This window comes from Fukomys damarensis, unplaced genomic scaffold (genome assembly GCF_012274545.1).
Source record: "Fukomys damarensis isolate Sample0158 unplaced genomic scaffold, DMR_v1.0_HiC HiC_scaffold_16, whole genome shotgun sequence".
NCBI lineage: Eukaryota > Metazoa > Chordata > Mammalia > Rodentia > Bathyergidae > Fukomys > Fukomys damarensis.
In genome coordinates this window covers 19194474-19218104 of record NW_022900928.1, presented here as the reverse complement: position 1 = coordinate 19218104, position 23631 = coordinate 19194474, and the positions used below count along the sequence as shown (strand labels likewise).

Here is a 23631-nt window from a genome sequence, read left to right as displayed (position 1 = left end):
AAAAGCCCATCATCTGAAAAGCCTTTATTTAGTACACAGAGGACATGCTCTTTTAGGGGACATTTTAGATACAAACCATAATGATAACTTTACTTTATCAAAGAAGAATGTGCTATACTTATTGAGAGGATAGGATATATGTTTTGTTACTTAGAAATAAGTTAGGAACAATATTCTAGTGTAAAGGTAAATTTTACATTATTCCCAAAAGTAATAGTGCAATCAACAATTTTCCCATGCCTAGAGGTATTAAATTCCATGTTCTTAAATGTCATATGTTTTACAAGAAATTACCCTAATGACTTATTATGTTTGTTGCTATGTACACAGTTATACTGTTATAGAATTTCAATTTATTAAGTTATAAGCAGCTTTCTACATACCCCTGAATCATTTCCTAGTCTTCTTGTCACCCCAAATCCATCTAAAGTTGCAAAATAATGATAGAGGACTATGAACAACATTCCAGTGATAATTACTGCTGATTTCACTACAAGAGCACATACACATCCTGTTGATTATTCAAAGAGTAAAACATTCTGAAAAACTGCTTCCTGGTTTCTGGAAGTGTTAACGTTCTAAAATTCATTGCCTCAAACATTAACATGTTTTTGTTTCCTGTTTTGAAAGAAGAAAAAACCACCCTTTCTCCAGAATTCTCCCTTTTACTGAATAATAATCAAATGTTGCACAAACAGAACATTATGTCTCAGCTTTCAAAGAGGTAAATTGAGGAACAGATCATGCTGTCAAGACATGAAATATTTTAGAAAGCATTACACAATTTATTTTAGTCCTTTCTGCTTTATACATAATGGAGAAAATAGTGTAGTACCAGTCACAACTTATGAGAAATCAGAAAAAATGGTATTTCTCATTCATTCAACCAGTATTTATTGAGTATCTACTATGTTTCAGGTTCTGGAACACAGGACTGAACAAAGACAATACCCATACTTTCACAGATTAAAGTTTTACATATAGTTTCATAATTATTATTGAGAGGCAATGTTCGTTGTTTACAAATTTAGTGCATTATTTCTACATACGTGGCAAATCGCCTAAATTTTTTTAAATGTTTAAAAGCTGGGTTGAATTGAGCAAATGAAAAAGGGGGTGTTTTTAGGGGTTACAAACACAGGCTTGAATATAACACGAATTAAACTATTTTATGCACAAATAAATAGAGCTAAACAATGTGAGAACCTCTAAATATAAGAAGTCAGTTACCAAATACACATGACCACAAAGAATTCAAATCTAAAACTGTATATTCCAAACAGGAACCCATAAAAGGTCACCTCAACCACAACTATAAAAATATAGAGCACATTTTCTTTCTTCTTGAACACAGTAATTGGTTTTCTTTCTGGGTCTAGGATAATCACATTAAATTGGCCCAGATTTCCAGTTTGTGCTTACTGTGATTAATTAGGTTTTAATCTAAATTTAATTCTAAAGAATCAGGAAGCAAAAGAGCCTTGGGAGTTAAGTAGTAAGTACTGGGAAAGGATAAAGATTGTACAAGGAACAAATAAGACGGCATTATCCTAGCAAAAATAATTCTTTTAATTAAAACTTCTTCCTTTCTTTTTTTCCTTTCTTTCCTTCCTCCACTATTAGTTCACTACTGAACTACTTATATATAGCCATATAATTCTAGGGATGGATAAAAAGAAATTTGAGACAGGTTTTTAGGAGCTAACAGTTCAGTGAAAAGTGACAGATTTCCAAATAAATAAAGCACAACAAAAGACAGATATATACAATGTCATATAGAGCACAGAAAAGAGGATTTATCCTGCCACCATTAGAAGCTGCATTTTATGACAATATTAATCTCTAAAGTGCTTGTATTGATCAACTTTCCTGTTACTGGGACATAATACTCAACAACCACAACTTAAAGAAGGACGGTTTAACTTGTCTCATGGTTCCAGAGGATGCAGGCCATGATTGGCTGGCCCCAAGATGGAAACATTATGGTGGAAGAATGTGGCAGACTAAAGCTGCTTAGTTCATGTGGTCAGGAAGGAGAGCCAAAAAAGCACACCTGAGAGGAAAGGACCCAAGTTCACACCTACATGACTTACCCAGAAGTGAGCTTTACTAATTTTCTAGGCAGCTCTCAAGCCAATCAAATTGACAATGCAACTTAACTGCCCCAGTGCTAAAGGAGCCAGAAGAGATTTTAGACAGAAGAACTTAGTGACACTGAAGAAGAACACTTAATTATGGCTATTTTGCCTCAGATCATTTGTATTCAAAAGAGCTATGTAATGGTACCATTTAAGCATAAAAAGACAATGGGAAAGATAGATAATTTTAAAACAGATTCCTTCTGAACTGTCCTAAAATTATATCATGTAGTAACTTCATGTATGATTCTACTAAGCATACTACTACACTAGTCACCAAAGACTCAGTCAATGACTGTCAGTTTTTGGTATTTTTAAAATGCCTCCTTTACAGGATTAGCACAAATATCTAATCTTTAAATCTGAAATGAAAAGTAATCAGGGTTTTCTGTTTTTTTAAAAATTCTTGCTGAGGATCAAATCCAGGGCCTTGTACATGCTACCCAAGTGCTCCATCACTGAAATTATATCCCCAGTCTAGTAATCATTTTCTTAGTATCATTCTGACTACTTCCTACAGCTGTTGGTAAGAGTTTACCAAATATCTTACTATTCCATTAATGGCTTCTCATGACTTTCAGTATTGTTGCATATATCTTTTTCTTCTGGAATGCAGTTTTACTTTTCTAGCTAGAAAACGTTTTCTCATAGTAACTGTATCTAACTGACTGAATTCCATTATAATTTTGAAAACATGCCTGTTTCTTCACTAGGCTAAAAATACTTCTGAGAAAATAACTGTGATTTTTCATCATTATATCCCTAGTGATCACTTCTCAGCCATTTAGCTAAAATCAAGTGCAGTATATCCCTAGAGACTAGTACAGCACCTAGCACACAGTAATAACTTTATAAATAAATATCTGATTAAAATATACTTCTATCATTATATAAGATGAATGTGATGAAGACTTCATTGTAGACAATACTTTTATTATAATTAAGTTGAACAATCTTCCTTGTAGATAGATCCCTATGTCTCTGAAGTAGACTACACATTGTAAGCACTTTCCTCAAAAAAGTGCTCCAGAATGCACTAGTGAAGAGATTTAATCTATTTCAAATCTCTGAAGAACACAGCTGATATTCAAACTGTCAAAAATAATTAACCACAGATATAGTAAAAACCACATTTTCTATTTTCTCCTTTTCCATCTAGGGCACAATATACCATTCATAATAGCAGTGTAAGTTTTTCTATATTCAAATTCTCAAACTCTTTTTAAAGCCATACAGTATTGAAAAAGAAAATAAGTGTTTTATTTTTTTCCATTCTTACTGAGAATAAGACTAAATAATGCCATACGAACAAGCTCAGAAAACTGAGTGAAGATAGAAACATGAAGGCAAGAGGTTTTGACCACTTAATGAAAAAGGTCAAAAAACACTCTACAAGCAACACAATAATCAGATGGTTTATAAAGTTATCGACCAACATGCTTCTTAAAGAAATTGCCTTTAAGGTAAAAAATTTTTTTTTTTTTTACTTCTTAAGCCATTTTATTGCTGGCATTTTTTCATCTTTCTATTTTAAGAACCTAATATTTTTAAATGTTCCTTAAAAATTCATATCAATTAAAGAATAATTACATAATATTATAGATAGAAGCTTTTCCAAGAGAAGACAAAAGTGAAAATACCAAAATATTTTTCCATTAAAATATTTAAGGGCCAGGGCTCAGTGGTTCCGCCACCTGCTTTGCAAGCACAAGGTCCCAAGTTTGATCCATGGTACCCCCCCACACACACAAAAACATTTGTACCAGAAAAAACTTTCTGAGTAGTAAGGCATCATTACAATCAACATTTCAAAGATTTTATGTACAAAATAGGTGCAATGTTTGAAGGTAAACTGAAAAAAAAAACTTTATAGGTATTTTAATAGCTTTTAAAAAATCTATATTTAGTATTTCTTGGAGAATGAGTATTGCAGTGAGGTATTCACCCAATAGTCCCAAATAAAAAACTGGTTAAATATGTGCAATCAAAAAGAAAGTATGTATATAAAAAGTATAAACACTTAGTTATGGAAAGAGTGATGATAGCCGAAAGCTCAGATCATTTTAGTCAGACTTTTGAAAAGTCTAATAAAACATACACCGTGAAAATTGGATAGCAAGTATTCTAAAACTAGTGTGTTTGCCATTAAAATCCAAACTATAGAGAAGTGGACATGAAAAAATATAAACAGAATTTTACAAGATTATTTGGGTCAGATTGGGACATTTGTATTAAACAAGTACGGATTAAAGTATCTGAGGGGCTATAAAAACAAGTTCCTGTGAATACCATCCTATTAACATGAAGAAAAATCACAGTTTATTGAACTTAAAAAACAAATGTTGAGTAAACAAAAATATTTTACATAGACTGCAATGAGAAAAAAGACAAAAGAGATGAAGATGATTAACAAAATTACTGGAAGTGAGGTTCTAATGGCATTAGTTTATAACTATTTCAGGCAAACGCAAACTTTTTAAACTATGAAAACAAATCATTATCCTAATTCTTAGAGAGAGAAGAAAAAAGGAAATGCTTTGATGCATTGCATTAGACCTTTCACAGGAAAACCAGTCAAGGCTACAAAAAATCTTACAGTCTTATCTGCTTCCTTTGTGCTTTGTAAAATCAACTACAACCTCCCACCCCTCAGCCATGTACTGAACTCTGATAATGGTCTAATATTGGCCTTCAGCAAAAGTTTTATCAAAGTGACTTCTGATAGAGAATACTTCTAGACAGAATTATCACCACCACATGGTTTAGAAACTTCAACTCTGTGTAGAGCAATGCATCTTTCTTTCTGCTTTCCTTCCTTACCTTTTGCCAATTCTCTCCCCAAAGAGCAAATTCAGAATATGAAAGAAAACTTAGGCCAAAAGTACTAGAGCAGATAAAATCGAATCTTCAAATGACAAACTATCTCGTATCATTCTGTATACCAACAATCTTATAATGAAATATAATTACCATTACTTCAAGATGAGTATATTCGTTTCATTTATTTAATAACCATTGATGGCTTCTGTGCCTGAGGCACTGTGGCAGATAAATAGAACACAGAATAAGATAACACAGTAGCTTTTGAAGATTATAGTCACCTCAGGGAAAAGTCCTTATAAATACCAAAGAAAAAAAGCATAGGATAGAATTTCCATATCACATCAGTGACAACTGAAACCAATATATACCAACCCTGGAATGCCTACTTCAAGATTTTTTGTTACACAAGAAGGATAAAAACTCTAATTTGTTCAAACTATTGCATTGAAAAGTTTGTTTTTATTTAATTTGCAAGTTTGCTTTTTTTTAATTAAGAAAAAGTTAGGTACACACATAAGAATCAAATAGTTGTAAGTTGGTATCTTACAGTCTTATCTGCTTCCTTTGTGCTTTGTAAAATCAACTACAACCTCCCACCCCTCAGCCATGTACTGAACTCTGATAATGGTCTAATATTGGCCTTCAGCAAAAGTTTTATCAAAGTGACTTCTGATAGAGAATACTTCTAGACAGAATTATCACCACCACATGGTTTAGAAACTTCAACTCTGTGTAGAGCAATGCATCTTTCTTTCTGCTTTCCTTCCTTACCTTTTGCCAATTCTCTCCCCAAAGAGCAAATTCAGAATATGAAAGAAAACTTAGGCCAAAAGTACTAGAGCAGATAAAATCGAATCTTCAAATGACAAACTATCTCGTATCATTCTGTATACCAACAATCTTATAATGAAATATAATTACCATTACTTCAAGATGAGTATATTCGTTTCATTTATTTAATAACCATTGATGGCTTCTGTGCCTGAGGCACTGTGGCAGATAAATAGAACACAGAATAAGATAACACAGTAGCTTTTGAAGATTATAGTCACCTCAGGGAAAAGTCCTTATAAATACCAAAGAAAAAAAGCATAGGATAGAATTTCCATATCACATCAGTGACAACTGAAACCAATATATACCAACCCTGGAATGCCTACTTCAAGATTTTTTGTTACACAAGAAGGATAAAAACTCTAATTTGTTCAAACTATTGCATTGGCAAGTTTGTTTTTATTTAATTTGCAAGTTTGCTTTTTTTTAATTAAGAAAAAGTTAGGTACACACATAAGAACCAAATAGTTTTGTAAGTTGGAAATCTTTTTTAATGAATCATCTTATTGTAAAATAAAAAACACAGATTTAGGAAAAAATGCACAAATCAAATGTATGCTTAATGAATTATATTATACACATCACCCATGTCAACAAACCATGCCCCTAAACATAATTCTTTACTAAGTCAGTCTTGACTTTGATATTAACCACTTTACTGAATTTCAGTACATTCCCATAGATACTATAGTTCAATTTCATGCTATTAAAAAACTGTATACCTTTCAAATCTCTTTCAATCTAGAGATTCTTCCTCTCATGGCCTTTCTTCATGATTTATATACTTGTTAAAAGAATCTGGCACATTTGAATAATAGTTTCTAAGTAATTCAATGAGCTCTATCTTCTGTGTTTCCATCATAAGACTGGCCAAATTATACGTATTGTGCAGCAAGGCTAACAACCACTATTATTATTATTATTATTATTATTATTAACATTATTATTATTTTGGGTTTTTGTTTTGTTTTGTTTTGGTTTTTGGTTTTTTTGAGACAGTGTCTCACTATGTAGTTGAGACTGACCTGGAATTCACCATGTAGCCCAGGCTGGTCTCGAACTCACAGCGATCCTCCTGCCTCAGCCTCCCCAGGGCTGGGATTAAGGGCATGCGCCACAGCTGGTACTATTTTATTTTTTGGTACTGGGGATTGAACTACAGTCCTTGTGCTTGTAAGGCAGGCAGTGAAACCACGAGCTAAATTCCCAGCCCCTCTATTTTATTTTTTGGTTGTGACATTTAGAGATCACAGCTGTAGATCTTCATTGTCCAAAGATAAAAATCTTTTCTATTTATTAATTAGAATACTTTGAAAAATAAACAATTTCCCTCATCTACTACATTATTAGGTTGCCATGATTCTTTTTCTTTTATTGGTAAATTTTCAAGATAACAAATTGGCATCTGTCATATTCTGAGGTAGGTGATAATCCTTTTATATTCTAATACTATGAATTTTAATATATTTGCTGGATTTCAACCAATTGTAATTATAATTTTAAAAACTCAAATCTTATCTTATATCCAGCCTCTTTAAGATGGTGCCTGAGTTATTTTTACAAGGCTCTAACAGTTTCCTCTTTACTGAAACTCATAAACCATAAAATTCACTCTTTTAAAATGTACATTTCAATGGTTTTTAGTATAGTCAGTAGGGCCTGCAACCATTATCAGTATCAACCTAGAACAATTTCATTACCCATGAGAAAACCTATACCCATTAGCTGTTACTTCCAATTTTCCTCTTGTTCCTGGTAACCAGTTTACTTTCTATCTGTATAGATTTGTCTATTATATACATTTCACACAATATGTGGCCTTTTCTATCTAGATTCTTTCTCACTTAACATGTTCTCAGGATTCATCCACATTAAAGTATGTTTCAATACATCACTCCTTTTTATGGCTGAATAATTTTCCATTATATGGATATAAATATTTAACACAAATTTATCCATTCATCCATTTGACTGACATTTGATTTATTTCTATTTTTTGCCTATTATGTATTAATGTTCTGTGAACATTCATGTACAAGTTTTTGAGTGCTTTAAAATTTTCTTTTAGAATTTGATATGCTTTTATAGGCATATATACCAAACTTGATCTTAGTCAAAAGGCCAAGAAGTGATACAGGCATATATACCTAAGAAATGAACACCACTATTAAAATTCTACGCACAAATTATCTAAAAAGTTTCAAGTCCCTTGTAATCTCTGTCTTTTCACCCACAAGTGATGTTTCTGTCAACATAGGTCAGATTGCATTTTTTGGCTTGCAAATTAGCTGCCATTTACTTATATATTTATTTTAAATTTTAATGTAGTGCAAGTAGATATTAATAAAGAAAATAAACTATATGAAAAAAATAAAAGAAATTTCATCACAAAATATTATAGAGAATAACAATGGTTACTAACTAGTGTACACAATCTTAAAAGAATGTAGTTAATCAGACTACAAGGAGCTATGTACTCAATTTTCTTTTTCAGGGTGATAAAAGTGTCATTATAGAGGTCTTCCATTTCCTTGGTTAGATCAATTCCTAAGTATTTAATTTTTTGAATGCTATTATGAATGGTACTGTTTTCCTAATTTCTCAGTGACTTCAATATTATGCACAGGAATATTACTGATTTTTGAGTGTTTATCTTGGGACACTGGTAAGTTTATTAATTCTAAGAGTCTTTAGTGAACTGTTTTTGCAAGTAGAGGCTCATGTCATCTGAAAATAATAATACTGTGAGCTCATCCTTTCCTGTACATATCTCTCTTTTTTTTCTTTCTCTTGCCTGATTTTTCTTGTTAATGTTTTGAGAACTATGCTGAGCAGGAATGGTAATAACAGATAATCTTTGTCTTGTTTCCTCATATGAGAGAAAAAGCTTTCCATTTTTCCCCATTTAATAGGATGTTAGTAGTAGGTTGGTTGTAAGTAGTTTTTTAATGCTGAGATAAGATCTTTCTACACCTATTTCAGGGGGTTTTATATGGTATTTTGTCAAAGCCTTTTTCTATTGTCAATTGAGATGATCACGTGAATTTTATCTTTGCTTCTGTTTACATGATGAATTACATTTATTGATTTGTGTATGCTGACCTATCTTGCATTCCTGATATGAAGCCTACTTGGTAATGATATATAATCTTTTTGATGATTTGTTGCATTCTGCTTTCCAGTATCTTGTTGAGAATTTTTGCATTTTATCGATTAGAGAAATTGGCCTATAGTTAGTTCTCTTGTTTTGGTTGGATCCTTGTCTGATTTTGTCATCAGGGTAATGCTAGCTTTCAAGGATGATGTAAGGAGTATTCTGTCCCACTTGATTTCATTAAAGATTTTGAAAAGTATTGGTGTTAGATCTTTCCTTAAGATCTTATTGAATTAGGCAGTGAGTCCATGGGTCCTGGACTTTTCTTAGTTGGCAGGTTTTTAATTACTGCTTCAATTTCATTGCCTGTTATTGGGTTATTCAAGATTTTTAAGTCTTCTTGGTTCAAGTTTTATTCATCTGTTCTAGGAATCTCTCCATTCCTTCTGAGTTCTCCAATTTTTGACATATAGATTTGTGAAATGGTTGCTAATAATTTTCTGAATTTCATTGATATCCATTGTAATTTTACCTTTTTCATTTCTAATTGCACTGATCTGTATTTTTTTCTTTCCATTTTTTTGGTAAGCTTGACTAAGGATTTGTCTGTTTTGTTTATTCTTTCAAAGAACCAGGTTTTCAATTTACTGTTTCTTTGAATGGTTTTTTAAGTTTCCATTTTACTGATTTCTACTATAATCTTCATAATTTTCTTCCTTGAAGTCTGATGTAATTCTGATAGATTTTCCTTTATAAGTGATTCATTGCTTTCCTCTAACAAGTTTCAAGATTCAATTCTTGTGTTGAATGTCTATTTTAAATATTATGTGGCAGGTGTGGATTTTCCACTGTGGCTATTTGGGTTCTATACGGCTCAGTTATCTGTATGTTAAATTCTCTTTCCATGTCAAGAATGTTTTCTCCTACTATTTCTGTAAAGAGGCTTTTTTATGTCCTTTGTGTTGATTTTGGATTTTTCATTAATTCAAAATTAATTAGTATACTTTGAGTTATCTAGCAGCTGTTGATTCATTTTTTCATGTTCTCTTATTGTTTCTAAGATAATTTTCATTAACTAATCACTAACCACAGCCTAGTTTTCTATATCTGACAGTTTGTACTCACACTGGTCACTGTATAGAAATAACAGCAGAAAACATTCCAGACATGGAAAGATAAGACTTTCATTTGTACTTTTACTCTCCTAGATTTCTGTTTGGAACTTTTTTATGAACTTCTATTCTCTTCTTTGTTGGAAGTTCATGTTTTACATCTCTTTGGCTCCATTAGAATTTTATGAGAGTCTTCTCTAGACTTGCTGATCATTTCTTTCATTTGGGTCATTATCTGTTTAGTTACTATCTTCTTTGAAATCTGTTAAGAACTTTATTGAACTGTTTTGTTACCTCTACTGGCACCTTTTCAGACATTCCAGCTGTGTAGCTTACAATCTGTACCCCCTCGATCAGATTTGGATAAGTTAGGAGTTTTTGGAGGCACTTTGTTGTCACGTTTTCTTGTATTCAATTTTTATTTGTTTTCTGTGCAAGGGTTTGCAGCTTTTTGGCCCAGTGCCCCATTCTGCAAGAATAAGCTTCAGTACTGTTTAGCACTCCCAGACAATCCAGATATTGGCGTACAGATAAAATCAACTGACAGCACCAGTTATGTCACATTAGCTATAGAAGTTAAGTCAGTAACAACAACTGCATTAAATATGAATGGGATACTAACACTCTGAGAATTACTTATGAAACCACCCCTTTACCAGAGCAAAGAAGTCTATGATTTTAGTGTAGGCACTCAGGCAACCCTTTATTTACTACAGCGACCTATAGTAAATTAGACCTCTGGTTTCTCCTGGATGTAAGCAGTGGTACAAAAGCTTAGACCAGTTAGACTAAATTCCATCTCCTTCAATCTTATTCTTTTTTTTTTTTTAAGTACTGGGGATCAAACTTGGGTCCTTGTGCTTGTGAGGCAGGTGGTGGAACCACTGAGCCAAATCCCCGGCCCTCCATCTCCTTCAGATCCAACCTCTATATTGACTATATTGACCAAATGTGGCCTCACACAACAGAATACAGTCCATGTGATCTTCCTGGCCTAAGCCTGAGCTTTTAAGGGGATCTCAGGAGATCTCTGTCTAGCTCTCACTCCCTCCAAACCTGTCTCTCAAGGCTGTCTCTCACCCAGTTTCTGTGGCACGGTAACACTTGAGTACTGGGACAAAACTCTCCTCCTGAGTGTTGGTCTTTTCCTCCATGAGATCAACCTTTTGGCTGTCATCACTGCCGCTCTGTGCTGTGAGGTGCCTGTGATGGGGGTTAAAGTGGGGCACACTCTTTCTTTACCCACAGGGTACACAAGGCACTGGTGTCAGCCATAGAGGTGGGGCAGGGCCTTTTCCTCTCCTGCTCAGCCTGAGGCGCTGGTATTGGCATGGGGGTGAGGTAAAGATTTTCTCCTCACCACAGAGGCACATGAGGTTCAGATGTATGAAGCAGAGATGGGCGGGGTCTCTCTCCTCTCCCACAGGCGTGTGAGGCACCAGTGTCCGGGAGGGAACTCTCTTCTCTCCTGCAGGTCCCATTCAGACTGAGTTTTTAAAACTTAATAAAATTAAATCATAAAACATATTCTTTGTTGTCGAGTGGTTTTCTTTTAATATAATTAGTTTCATTTTAATCTATATGGTATCCATCAATAGCTCATTTCTTTGCATTGTTTATCCCACTTTATGTATAAACCAGATTTTATAAATTCATTTCCATTATCAGTTATTCATTACCACTGATTAAAAACTGATCATGTTTCCAATTTTTTTACTACATAAGTGAAATGAATATGGGCATTCATGTAAAAAATAGTTTTACATACACATACTATTATTTACCTTGAGTAAAATTCCTAGAAGTGGAACGGCTGGATTACATGGTTTGCTGAACTTAAAACAGTTAAACTATGTTCCGATGTAGCCATACCATTTCATATTCCTATTAGAAAAGAATAATGGTTCTAGTTCCTCAATATCTCCTCTCATATGCAGGCAGCCCTCTAAAAAGCCTCAACACTGAATGTACCTCTCTCTTCCGAAGGATAAGCCTCAAGTTGTGTGCCTTTTTACACCTAAACTTTGCAGCCCATAGTATCCAACTTCTTTGCTCTCAGTAGTCCCCAGATTTCCAAACCAGGACAATTCATTCTCCTGCTCCCAATAATGTGACACAAAATTAAGCCCCCCGTCAGCCTATTACTCACCAGCCAGAAATCAGGAAACAAACTGCACTCTTATCTTTTTCCCAGTACTCCCCAAGTTGGGAAAGATATTTAATGGTTTTATATTTTTTTATTTATATCAAGTAATACAAACTTTTACAGGTTGTAACAAAAGGATACTAAAAATAGAAGAAAAGACATACCCAACTGCTGGAACAGGAGAGCCACACTAGTGCCTGTGACAGGAAGACTATCATGTAAAGGAGTCTGAATCAACTGTCTGTCTCCTGCACCCAAGGAAAACAGCTTCTGCAGAATGGAAGAAATACACACATATAAAATGATTTCAGACATTTTCTTAAAATAAAACTCCCTTTGAAGTTCAATTTTAGAGCAAATGACCACACGAGAGCCAATTGACAGATGTAATGGGCAATATCTTATAATGCAAAATATTCAAGTAACTTTGTATACAACCAAAAATGGCAAAAGAGGAGCCAGGGATTTGGCTCAGTGGTTCTGGCGTCTGCCTCTCAAGTACAAGGACCCGAGTTCAATCCCTGGTACCAAAAAAAAAGGCACAAGAAAATTCAGTAACTAAAAGTTGAAATTTTTTAGATCACACACACTCACACCCCACTGGCATTCACAAATGACTAAAAAGTAGTACAAGTTAAATTCAAAAACTTTAGTAAAGGTCCACACAATTCTGTTTCTTTAATGTTTAGACCCAACTGTGACCAAGTTCACACTTATTATTTTTCCCTTGTAGCAGAGGTGAGAAATATGAGAACAGGAATCAAAAAAGAGGGTAACAATTTAAGAGAAAAAACTAAGAAAGAGAGAGGACATTTAAAAGGGCAAAGGGCAAAGAAAATGTATGCACATTTTATTGTATGTAATGTATTTGTCAGACTGAGGACAATGTGATCTTTAGGAGACTATTCTTTCCCTCAATATTAGATAAAAATAAGGAAAAATAATAAAATGGATTAATTAATACATAATCAACTAACTTTCATGGTTTAGAAGAAAAAGAGGGTTTTTTTTTGTTTTTGATGCTGGAGATTAGACCTACAGTCTTGTGGGCGCTAAGCATACATTCTACCAATAAGTTATACTCTAAGCCCCAAGTCCATTCCTTTTAAAATATGGTTGCTCTAGAAATAATAAAAACATTATAGCAGCTAAGTCTTAGTTTTCTATTTCAGAGGCAAATGAGACTCTCAAGACCTATAAAATAAAGGAATCTATTGAGAAATGGACATGTTACCAAAACAAAATGGTTAAGTTTTCTTACTGTTGTCTTATAATTGTTGTCAAACATTTTTTTTATTTTAAGTTAATAAAAATGAGGTCTAATTATACATGGAAGTAAGAAAAATAGAAAGAGCTCATTTAAAAGTTCAGTTTAAAAAAGTGTATGTCCAGAAAATACAGAGTTCAAGTTACACAAAATATGACTTCTAATTATGCTATAGGAAAGGTGAACCCTGTGTTAAAAATTAACCTCACAACCTAAGAAAAGAATGGAATCTTAAGCATCTAGATGGTAAATCACAGGGACACTGCTTAACTAGGATGCTCTTTTAAAATATATTTAAAGAGCCAGGCATGGTGGCGCACACCTGTAATCCCAGCACTCGGGAGGCTGAGGCAGGAGGATCGTCGTAAGTTCAAGATCAGCCTGGGCTACATAGTGAGTTCCAGGTCAGTCTCAAGTACATGGTGAGACCCTGTCTCCAAAAACCCAAAACAAACAAACAAACAAACGAAAAACAAAATATATAAAGAATTCTTTCCTTTCCTTTCTCATCAATTAACTGTAGAGAAAGAGGAATAGCCACTCTCTAGCTAATTGTCTATTATGTTTACCTGAGACCCTCCAGCTGCAGGGACAAGGCAGGCACAAAGGTTTGCAATGAGGCTTTCCAAGGAGACATTCAGACTGTCCACATACACAGTATAGATCAGACCCAGGCAAGCCTGCAATGATAAGATGCATGCAGTTATTTCATCGAAAAACCACTAAAAATAAATTGGCATGACATCTGCTCCTGGAAAATTTCTCTTTGAACCAACTAAAGTGTACTTTACATGAACATGGAATAAATGTTGAGCAGCAAACATTATTAAGTTTATTAAATTTTCCTCATGGACCAGGGCTTCCTAATGGGCTTCTGAGATGAATTTATAGAAAGCAGACAGCTCTAATTTGTAAAACAGTTGCCTGTGCTCAGATAATTACTTTATCCAACTGTTTTTGCTCTACTGTTTTGCCCTGTTATTTCAACTACAGGATGCCAAATTCAAAATTTAAAAAAAATTAGAGATTTCATCTCACTTTATGATTTTTATAAATCTAGAACATTTACTCAATGGAAAATTTAACTTATATTGATTAAAGCACAAAGTAGCAAAATAGAGAAGATAGTAAGATAAACAGCAAAAGGCACATGATAAATAGAAGATAAAATTCGATCATTATGATTGTGACTGAATATTAATCATTAAGTTATCCACTATCACTGAAATCTTGATACTATTTTTCTAGACTCTTATCTCACCTTCTAGAACTTTTTCATAAATTGCTAATAATTTTTTTCTTAAATTCGAAAATTCTCATCAAAAAGAAAAAATCTGGAAGTAAACAATATTTTAAAGATATGCTGGTAACAGCATGGTCAAGATTGTCTGAAATCTCAATCCTATTTACTTCAATCTAACGCTTCATAAGTTGAATAAACATATACAAGGTTGTAATTACTAATGCATTTTAAATTTGCTACAGGTAATCAAATTATTTCTTTAGGATTTACAACTTTTGGATTTAACTAATGTGCGACTGATTTAAGGATCCTTAGAGGTGTAAAGAGTTACATTAGTTTATTCAGGTATTCCTTTTACCCAACATGAATTTATTTCTCCTGCTCATGCTAACTTTATAAATCAATCTCTAAGCCAATTTAATGATATTTTCAATACAAAGAAACTGCCATTGTTCATTCAAAATAGATTTATACAATAATTTAAATTAATAAAAATAAGTTCTTTACCCTAAAAACTTCTGGATAATCTAATCTGGATACCAACACCAGGCTTTTGGGAGCAAACACTTCTGCAGGTTGAATTAAACCAGACACTTCCTCTTCACCTTCAATGTCTTCCTTCTTTGTTCCCTAGAGAAAGCAGCACTGCAATTAACAGAATTTCCTATGTTCACAATTCACAAAAGAAACACTGTCACACACCTTCCAGATAATTTACAAAAATGCAAAAGCAAGTATAATTTATTAAAAATTAGGCAAATAAATTATGAAGCAAAGAATACTTGTTTCATTTTTTAAAAGTTCTTTAGGCTCCTGATAAATGTATCCCAACTTTAAATTTCCTTCCCTTTCCACTTTCCTCCCTCCATCACTCCCTACCCCCCCTTTTTTTTGTTCCAGGTAGAGGAACCACTGAGCTAAATCCCTGGCCCCCTCCCTCCCTTCTGAAAGAGAGTCTTGGTTATGTTGCCCATGCTGGCCCTGAACTCCTGGACTCAAGAAATTTCTATTTCTAAGTAGCTGAAAATACAGACATGTGCCACTGTGCCTGGCTTTAAGATTTAATAAGACATGTTAAAATTATTTTAAGTAGTGACCAAAACAACTAAAAATAACACTCACAGAAATATAAAGTTAGTTTTCAAGAGATGAGAAAAATAGGTTTTAGAAATGAGGCAATAATTTTCATTTTTGTTTTTCTGCTTGGCCCAATGTTTCAAATGAGGATTCTAAGATTTGTAGAATGTTCAACGCTCTTAGACCAGTATCAGTTCTCTTTGCTCATAACAACCAGTATTTTGAGAAGGGAGAACATTTTCACACACAAAACTAAGTTTCAGGATGCATTTAATGACGCTGAAATGCATGATTATAAATGGTAACTCTCACGCAGAATTATTACCATGAAGAAAAAGAAAAGTCTTTAAAAAACCCCCAAGTTTCCATAACTAAATGCTGGTTAAAAAACCTTGGAAATCTAGGAGTGGTGGTACATGTTTATAATCCTAGCAAGAGAAGGCTGAGTGAGGAGGATTGAAAGTTTAAAGCTAGGTAATCAGACACTCTCTCATAAATTCAAAGCCATTTGGGCTAGGTACTCTCTCTCATTTATGAATCAACAGATACTTTGTGTGGAACTACTGTTTGATTAGTGTAAAGGAAAGACAAGAGGATTCTAGTTAGGAAATTGTCCTAGAATCTTAGGATATCTAGAAATAAATCTGACTTTTTTTTACCTTTCTCCCTTTTTCTCCCTTTTTCACAGAGTATTATCAAAGATCCAACTTAAAACACATCTTCCCGTGGGCTGGGGATTTAGCTCAGTGGTTTGGTGCCTGCTTTGTAAGTGCAATGGACCCAAGTTCGATCCCCAGTACAAAAAAACAAAACAAAAAAACAATCTTCCTCCTTGAAGACTTTTTCCCCTAATTTTTTTCCCTACTCTCCAGCATGGTTTACCAATACATCAAGTGTGCTCATAGTGATTTCCCCCGCCAGTCTTTCTTCCAAATGCCACAAAATGTTATATTCAGCTGCCTGATTCATACTGACAGTTAATTACTAATGGGCATCTCAAGTACATCTCCATCCTCAAGAAAGCAGCACTATTTAAGTGGGCAGCACATTTCTAAACTTAAAACACAAGCAAATGGTTTACATTATAACCTAGCCCACCAAATGGATGATACGAAAGTAGGAATACATATCCTAGATCACCCATTTTGAGGATACTCCCAAGGCTACATAAAAACCCGAATTTCAAGGGTTGGTGATTTAGCTCAATGGTGCTACCCGCTGCCTCTTCCTCGTAGGCACAAGGTCCCAAGTTTGATCCCAGGTACCAAAAAACCAAATTCCAGACCATACCATGGTTCAATTGAAAGCTCACATCTTTCTCTAATAAACCTCCTTATTCCACTCACTAAAATGTCTTGAAAATCTTTTTACTGTGGCAGAAGTCACCAAAGCCAGTGAACCTATAACCTACCCTGTATATGAGGCACACTTAAGTCCCCATCCCCTCTTTGGGGGACTTGCTGGACCGGTAGGTGGTGAACCTATAGCACATGTGCCACAGTGAGCTGTTTCTATGACTGAAAGCTCTAAAAGGTTCTTCATCACTGTCCTAGACATATCCACTAACAATGTCCAACTGCCATCAAATTCTGATTTCTTGCCACCTCTACTGCTATCACAATACTGTAAACCACCATAATCTCTTATTGGGATTATTACAATAGCTTCCCTACTTTCTTCTTCCTCTTGGGCCCTACTTTGATTCCCTGCTGCTCTTCAAACATGCTAGGCATGCTCCTACATACAGGTTTATGAACTTGCTTACTTTGGAATCTTCTTTCCATGGATACCCTAACACATATGTCTCTCATCTTCTTCAGGTCTTCAAACATCTAACCCTGGTAAACTATTGATGACCACTCTACTTGAAGCCTCAATGGCCTAACACACTCTATTCTCTTTCCCTGATTTTTTTTCCTCCATTGTTACTTGTCATTATCCAACATGTTATACATTTTACTAGCCGTTTTTTTTGGTTGTTGTTGTTGTTATCTGTTTCTCTCACTCTCTCATGCTACGTGAAAGCCAGCATTCCTATCTTTGATTCCATGATTTTTCTCAGTTCCCAGGGATGGAAACATAGCTGATACTTAGTATCTTTTTCCTGCACAAATGCAGAATGAAATTTTCTTGGAATGATTTTCTGGGTATTTTACCAAAGGAAGCCCCCCAACCCCAATCATGAAGGGAAAGAAATATAAATAACCGGGGGGGGGGCACTGGGAATTGAACTCAGGACCTTGTGCTTGCGAGGCAGGTGCAGTGTCACTGAGCTAAAGCCCTGGCCCAAGAACTATATTTTTTATTTGTTGTAGAGCCTATTTAGTTTTTATTGCAGTGCAATATAGCCAATTATTAGTTACCCATGAAATATACATATTCAAAGGGAACTATCTCTATGTGTGGTAAGGACCTTATATTCTTGAAAGATTTTCACTTGCTACAAAGCAAAAAACTAAAATTAGGTTGGCTTCCGGAATCCTTAGAAATAATAAAAATGTGATGAATATGAATTTATGAAAGATTTCCACACATAATGAATCATATTCTTCATAGATTAATAACAAATTTAAAATAACAAAACAATTACTGAAATTCTTGAAAAGATAAACCTATCCACGTTATTATGAGACAGGGATTAAATGATCCAGAGTACAATTCAAAGAAGATAGCTTGAGCAAGGAGATAACTATTTTAAATAAATGACCATTAAACACTTGGACCCAAATATTAAATAGAATGTTATTGGTCATTTTTAAAAGCTGTTCTTTTGATAAAAACTCACTGAAAGTAAAACTCATTACATAAGCAAGAAAAAAGGTCTGATATAATGTACCTCACTATTAGGTATAATTTCATTTTTACTTATATCACTTTTTATTACAAATCTTGAATTTTACTTTATAAATCTTGTTTGCTATTATTTTTTAAGCCATTGATTTTATTGGTACATTTTAGGTATACAATATGCTGACATTCATTATTGGGAATTTGTACCTTTGCATAATATATCTTGGTTCTTGGGCTGGGGATTTAGCTCAGTGGCACTGCGCCTGCCTCACAAGTACAAGGTCCTGAGTTCAATCCCTCGTACCAGATAATATATTTTGGTTCTTTAAGTTTTTTATTATTAATTCCAAAATCTCTTCTACAAGAATACAATGCTCCAAGTTTAAGGAAAAATTCATTTTCTTATTTTCAAAGAAAAATGTACTGTTATGATATCTTTTGTGTAATAATTAATGAAAATGGCTTTATTTAGAATATTTCTATAACAGACTTTCAAGTATTGAAAAATCTGAGAAACAAAAATAAACAGAAATTTTAAAATATAGTTTATGAATGTAAAAGATGTTATACTATTTTGAAGTGAAATATTCTGTACTATGAAACATTTTCACATATATTATCGAGCTGAACAATATTGGAGGGGTACCAGGGATCAAACCCTTGTGCTTGTGAGGCAGGCACAGTGGCGCTGAACTAAATCCCTGGCCCCCAAGCTGAACAATATTTATAAGGCTTCTTTGAACTTAAGATTATCTCTTTAGTTTTAGTAACATCCATTAAAATTGTTATAAATTTGCCTTAAATGCTATTTACTAAATTATCTCACATTGATTTACAAGTTACCATAGCTTTTAACCATATCATAACCACATGCCTCACCTTCAGCATTTGTAGGTATCTTTGTCTAACAATTATACAATGAATTATACAGTATCTGCTAGTGAGAGTCCAAGCTTTCGTGTAATTCATATTATGTAGCTGATTGTCCCTGTGCTTCAAAATGAGATAAATTAATACCTATCTTATCAATCTGCCCCAAAATTGCTATCACCTTTCAAATATATCCTGAAATAAAATGTTGAAAATTACTAAATGTTTGATTTTATTTGATGGCTTCATCTAGTAGGAAGGCAATAGTTTTAGGAAGTTCATTCTATTATTCAAATTGGACAATTCCTCCTAAAGCTTAGTTTACCATATGAAAACAACTGGCAGGGCTGGGGAATTAGCTCAGTGCCTGGCTCACAAGCATAAGGTCATGAATTCAATCCCTGGTACCACTAAAAAAAATGAAAGCAACTGGCAAGTCCTGTCATTTCTAACCTGAAAAGAGTTGTTGCATCCATCATCTTCTCTGTGTATATTCATTTTCAACAATACTGTATCATACTAAAATGTTTTTATTCAGTTTTAAATTATAAAAGAAGTCTGTAAGACTTGTCAGTTCTAAATTTCCTTTCTAAGATATAATTTATTATAAGGTACCATTTTATAAAATTGCCTCAGTAAAATTCTTCAAGGGCTTTAAAAACTCTCAAGAATCAGAAAAAGGAGTATAAGAAGTTTGAAAATCTTGTGAAACAAGTATGTATATATTTATATGTTCTACAACCTTAGAAGACTACGTAATATGATGTTTATTTCATAAATAGGTTTTTATAGTTCAGAGGGGAACAAGGGAGGAAAGTGAGGGGGAAAGGAAGGAAGGGACAAGAAAAAAAGAAAGAAAACAGAAACAAAGCTTTTTCATATAGGAAGAGGGGGAGGTCAAGGGGAGGGGGAAATGGGAAGAAAAGAAGAGACAAGATATATCATGTGCAGGTGCAAATTCCCTATGATGAAAGTCATCATTATGTATTTCTAAAATGTACCAATAAATGTTTTGCTTCAAAACAAAAAAAGAAGGCTGGGGATTGAGCTCAGTAGTTCCACCACCTGAAGAGCAAGCGCAAGGTCCTAATCCCCAGTACCAAAAACAAAACAAAAGAATTGGCATAAAGGAGTACAAGTAGTTGCAATACTACTGTGAAACAAGTATGTATATGTTCATATGTTCTAATCCTTAGAAGGCTAGATAATATGTTGCTTATTTCAGAAATGGGTTATTATAGTTCCATTAATTCTCATTTTACAAAATAACACTTGAAAGGACAAGGCACTGAAGGCCAGTATATCTGACTGCCACCCTGAGAAATAATGTCAGCATGCCTGTTTCATTCTTACCAGATGAGTTAAACACTTCTACTCTTGACTCTTAGCTTTCAAACTTTACTGTGCATTAAAATCATGAGAAGGTACTGTTAAAACAGATTTGTGGGTTTCACTCACAGTTATTTTCTCTCTCTCCCTCTCTCTCTCTTTTTTTTTTTTTTTTTTTGTACCAGGGATCGAACGTGGGTCCTTGCATTTGCAAGGCAGTCAGTGGAACACTCACAGAGTTTCTTAGGTGGGGTCTAAGAATTTATATTTCTTTTTGTTTTTGTTTTTTTTGGTACTGGGGATTGAACTTGGATCCTTGCGCTTGCGAGGCAGGCCGCCAAACCACTGAGCTAAATCCCCGGCCCAAGAATTTATATTTCTAACCAATTCCCTGGTGATGCTAAAGCTCTCATCCAGGGACCACAGTTTTTGAATCACTTCTTTAGACTAATTAATAAGAGGATATAAAAAAAGAGAACATTTAACATATATCCTATATGCCAAGAGATCGACTAAAAGTAATAATTCATTTTACCTTGAAAAATTCATTACAACTCTTTCTCAGCAAAGGAAACCAAGGACCCTTAGAGAAATGAAATCAATATTCAGGTCAGAAAATATGTAAAATAAACTGTAGTGTTCAATGCACTGTGTCAAAAAGTAAACAATCTGTCAAATAGCACTAAATGATTAAAAACTGAAGTTAACTGAAAGTAATCAAATGTACAAATTCATCTCGTAATAATAACATTTTTGTGTGTATGGTACTGGGGACTGAACAGAGGGCCTTGTACTGAGCTGCAACCCCATCTTTCTTTTTACTTTTCATTTTGAAACAGGGGCTTAGTAAGTCTTTAAGTAGCCTAGGCTAGGAACATGTAATCCTCCTACCTCAACCTTCTAAAGTACCAAGATTATAAGGATATGCCACTGTGCCTGGATTATAATGATAATTTTTAATTGGTCACTAATTAAGACTGCTAGGGTACTAATCCACTACTTTGACAGTTAAAGGGAAATAAACAAGTCACTGCCTTCTCTATAAAACTGTAGTTGATAACTCAAAGGTCTATTTTATAGATGAGCTTCTGTTTAAAATACAGAAGGAATATACAATTAGAAAATTATCTTCTTATAATTTTTCCTCTTCCTTTTTTTTTTTTTTTTTTTTTGAGCTGAGGATTGAATCCAGGATTCCAGGCATAGTAAGCAAGGGCTCTATTACTACTGATCTGCACCTCCAGCCCTAGAAGTGGTTTGTTTTTTTGCTCAGTACTGGGACTGAACTCAAGGCCTTGCACACACTAGGCAAGTACTCTCAAAGGCTCTAACACTGAGCTACTCTTAGACTTATAGTGGATCTGAGGCAGGAGGTTAGAATGTAACAAACTAGCTGGGCAAGTGGGCATGACCTATCAATCAGGAAGATCACTGAATTGGGCAGAAAATCAGTTCCCAAATTTCTGCACCTGGGACCCATCAGCGACTGTTACCTTTAATTCTTCTAGTGAGAAATCAAGCAGGTTTTTGATAGTGATAGAGAAGTGCTATATAATGACAGGCCCTTGACTTGCCTCCATTTTTCTCCCACAGAATGTTTTATTTTGGAAATGTAAATTTATGTTGCTGGGCTCTTGCCCAGTGTATCAAAATGGTTTGTGACTAAACTGTGACCTTTCAGGAATATTCTGTTAAGCTCTGAACTCTCACAAGAAGGTTCTGTTAAGCTCCATCTGCTTTCAGGAATGTTCTGTAACTCTGACCCCGCTGCTTCAATGAGCATGTTTGCCTACCCTGTAGATCTCTATATAAGGAGACTTTCACTTCTGGTAGGGGCACTTAGAATCCTCGAAGGTATAGGTCTCGAACGTTTAATAAAGGTTTTTCTTCATCTCAACTGACCATCCGATTCTTGAGTCTTCAAAGAATGAGAGCTGTGACCCAGAGCGCCACCACATTGAGTTGTAAAGCTCAGCTGTACCTTAGAGCTGTGGCACTTGGCTGCAACAATGAGCTGTAAGTTATGCCTCTGAGCTGTGACACTGAGCTGCAACACTTGGCTATAGCGCAGAGCTGCTCTGCTCTGCCATAACAATAGGACAGACTAGATCTGATATTAACCTGAGGCATGGATACAAAAGATGGCTGACATTAAGCTCTTGGCCACTGTGTTCTCTCTTTCACAGTAGTCTGCTCTTGCCCTGCAAAGTGTATTTCTTTTTCTACTTTTAATTGGCCCACGCTCATTCTGCAGATTATGCTTCTTTTACTGTCTTTACTGATATAAAACTTTGCTACAGCACCTTTTGCACTTGTTTTGTCCAATTCTTTGCTCAGGTTCAAAAAGAACCTAGAAAAAAAAATCTAGGAGTCCCCAGAACCCAGGAATCTGGTAACAAATTTTGCCAAGCCAGCCAGGAGCAAGTAAGGCTCCTTGGGCAGTTTTCTCTCTCTCAAATCTATGGCCAAGAAGAACTGGTTTAGTTTATTTTCTTTACCTCTCTCTCTCTCTCTCTCTCTCCCTCATGGGAAAGCTCCAATCCCCTTCTTGTGCCTTGTCTCCCAGGATGGGCTTTCATCTGTAGGTGGGCTCAAATCCTTTTTTGTGGTTATGGAAGAGAGGCAAGGAACTAGATGGCGGTAAAAAAATAAATGGAAGACAGGAAATTCAGGAAGTTTTCTTGCGGCTCTAGGAGCCATTCCCTGGTGCATCCCACCATATGGGACAGAGAAAGGGAAGTGCTTGCTCTGCTTCTCAGGCAGGAGAAGGCCCAAATGTTCACCTCAAGTTTATCTCCCCTTTTCTTTGTCTCTATCTCATTTTCAGTCACTCACTGTGGGTATAACTTAGTGTAAAGTTCCCAGACAGCCTGTTATTAACCAGTCACAGAATGGATCATCCAGGCTC

At 34.6% G+C, this 23631-nt stretch overlaps 1 protein-coding gene across 7 annotated transcripts in view; it reads right to left on the bottom strand.

Moving 5' to 3' along the window:
• The window catches only part of Sbf2 (SET binding factor 2), a 350526-nt gene that overhangs the window by 216096 nt on the left and 110799 nt on the right, over positions 1-23631 (bottom strand). For all 7 annotated transcript variants that reach the window (XR_778567.3, XR_004517428.1, XM_010615281.1 and 4 more), the window contains 4 exons: positions 21259-21306; positions 15165-15287; positions 13984-14094; positions 12312-12417 (listed from right to left, as the gene is read on the bottom strand). Coding sequence is in view for 5 of the 7 variants with exons in the window: in XM_010615281.1 (XP_010613583.1) it covers positions 12312-12417; positions 13984-14094; positions 15165-15287; positions 21259-21306 (388 nt within the window). In the remaining 2 variants the exon portion in view is untranslated. The remainder of the gene's footprint in view (positions 1-12311; positions 12418-13983; positions 14095-15164; positions 15288-21258; positions 21307-23631) is intronic.